Genomic DNA, 2,441 nt, shown 5'->3' on the forward strand with positions numbered 1-2,441 from the left:
ATGCTCCCGTCAAATGGTGAAGCCGTCGAATTTGAACCGGATTGCAACTTCAACATGACCAAGGAAAAAGGCCTACGAAATTCCCGCATCATTATTACACAAAAAAATATAATCGAGTGTATTCATAATGTTAATTCGATATTATTTTTTCCATGCAAACATATACCCCACATTATTGGTGGCTCAAGCTTGATTGATAATTCGAAACGGTTATCAATTTCTTTTTCGAGCAGACGTCGTTGAAAAAGAATTCTTTACTAAGTTTTTTACAGGAATTTTTGCATGCTTATCAATTACTTACTGCTGCATTTAATTCAAATATTACTTTTAGGATAGATGACATCCCGTCCGTCCTTCCTGAATGTATAGTCAAATAATTAGCTTACTCACTGATATTTTACGAACACATCCAACCTTACACATTACAATGCTTCTCAGCCATTTTGAATGCTTATTACTAGAAAATCATAAATGAATCGAACTTTGTAGTCACAACTAATTTCAGCGATTTTCAATAAGGTTCATTGTAATTTATTACATATAATTGAGCAATTGTGCAAAAAGCAATTTAGTGCAGCAGAAAATTAAGATCAACTGGAGTAATACTGTAATGATTTTATGCAAAACGAATTTTTGGAAAGGATTCTAATTGAAGAGAATAAACTGCCATTTTTGCATGCAAGTAAAACAAACTGCCACAATAATGAACCACCTTCATTTAAAAGGTGGCATATAATTTATTCACCTCTTATTTATTTAAAAATTGATAAAGATTTATTTTCACAATAAAATTTTGCACTTCGATAAATTTATTCATAAATGTTGTTATTAAAGTTCATTGTTTTCTTGATTAAATCTTGAATTATTCACATTATACTGTAGTTTATTATGATTGACTGTTTTAACTTCCAGTATGAAATCTATGTGCAGTTTTCAAATGTACGTTAATATTAAACTTGCTCTGCGACAATGAGAGTGTTTATTTAATGGACTATTGATGAATCAGCTAATCAATTCTTCCTGTTGAAACGAGTTTTCAATGCTTTAAATAAATAAATTCATCTCTAGTTTTCCTCTTCGACTCATTTTTATACCCATTTGAATTCCATGCTGGCTGATGCGCCTTATTCGAATTTTGAAATGTATGTTAAATTTGACGTTACTGAAACTACAGTTTTAGCTTTATTTGATTTCAATTAACACAAAATTTTATTTTTTTTATTTTAAAATTATTTAATGTTAATTATTTATTTAATTAAATTGATTTAGTTAAAATGATATTTAGCTTTATAAATACATTTGTAAGATGTAAAGTTCATTGTTACATTTTTCTTTTTATTAATTCTGAAACAACTTTGAGTTTATCTTTTGTTTTTAATGTGTTGATCACAATAATATTTTAATACTTTCATTATAAAAATGGTTCTTTTTTTCATACGTAATTTCTTAGGTGGACAATAACATCAGCTACATCTTCTACTGCAAGGCAAGACCCGTTTCAAGTGTTTGAAGGTGGCAACTATGATAATATTACGAGTACTTTTCGAAATCTGCCCGTTGATATTGCAAATGAAGTAAGGACATATCTTTAGAATATCTCAATAAATATTATTAGCTTTGCTTTACAGTCATTTTCTCATGCGACTATAATTAGATTTGTTGATGAATTAAAAATAGGCGAGCGTGCTTTGCTAAATGATAATAGTTTAAAATTGATTTTATCTTCTGTTTTATTGATTTGATGCTCTGAATTGATTCTATGTTTAATTTAAGATCATTTAAATTTACAATGACTCATATAGTTGCATTTTGAATACGTGTTTTTGCAGTTTGGTAAATTTTTATTGCTGAACACAATGCATAACGTTGTATAGCTACATTTCTTTGAAAATAATAATAATAATTTAATTGCAGAAAGGCGAAACTCCGTTGATAATTTCTAGTCGTCTTGGTGATATCAGTTTGGTGAAATTTTTTCTTCAATGTGGTTTTGATCCAAACGCAAAAGATGATGTAATTCGTAAGTTGAATTATTTTGAATATTGTTCATGATTATTATTTCAGGAAATGTGGACTGCTTTATTGAATGCAGCCAAAAATGACTACATTGAAATTTGTAAAGTTTTGCTTGATGCGGGAGCAAATATTGAGGACAGCGATGTGGTATGAATGAATTTTACGTTCGTTTTGAAATTTTCCTTTTTTTTAACTTGTTTAGTTAAGGCTTCGTGGACTCCGCTTTGTTGGGCAGTTTACAAGAAAAGAGAAGATATAGTGCGATTATTTATTGAGAAAGGAGCGTCGGTGAATGTTATCGATGAAGTTTGTCGAATTATTTCTTATTTCAAAGCTATTTAAAATGATATGTTTTTCTGCATCTGAAGCATACAATGGCGCCATTGTTGTGGGCATCTGGACGTGGCTATACCAATATTGTCGAT

At 29.5% G+C, this 2,441-nt stretch overlaps 1 protein-coding gene across 1 annotated transcript; it reads left to right on the forward strand.

Annotated features, from left to right (window-relative positions):
* Window positions 1-913: 913 nt before the first annotated feature.
* Tsp_13173 (conserved hypothetical protein) lies at window positions 914-2,163 on the forward strand (the record flags this gene model as incomplete). The annotated part of the gene is made up of 3 exons (XM_003366120.1): window positions 914-939; window positions 1,451-1,574; window positions 2,065-2,163. Coding segments are annotated over exons 1-3 (249 nt in total), but the record flags the coding sequence as incomplete, so codon positions are not given.
* Between the last annotated feature and the right edge of the window lie 278 nt (window positions 2,164-2,441).

This window comes from Trichinella spiralis (genome assembly GCF_000181795.1).
Source record: "Trichinella spiralis strain ISS 195 chromosome Unknown Scfld6521, whole genome shotgun sequence".
Classification (NCBI taxonomy): Eukaryota; Metazoa; Nematoda; class Enoplea; order Trichinellida; family Trichinellidae; genus Trichinella; species Trichinella spiralis.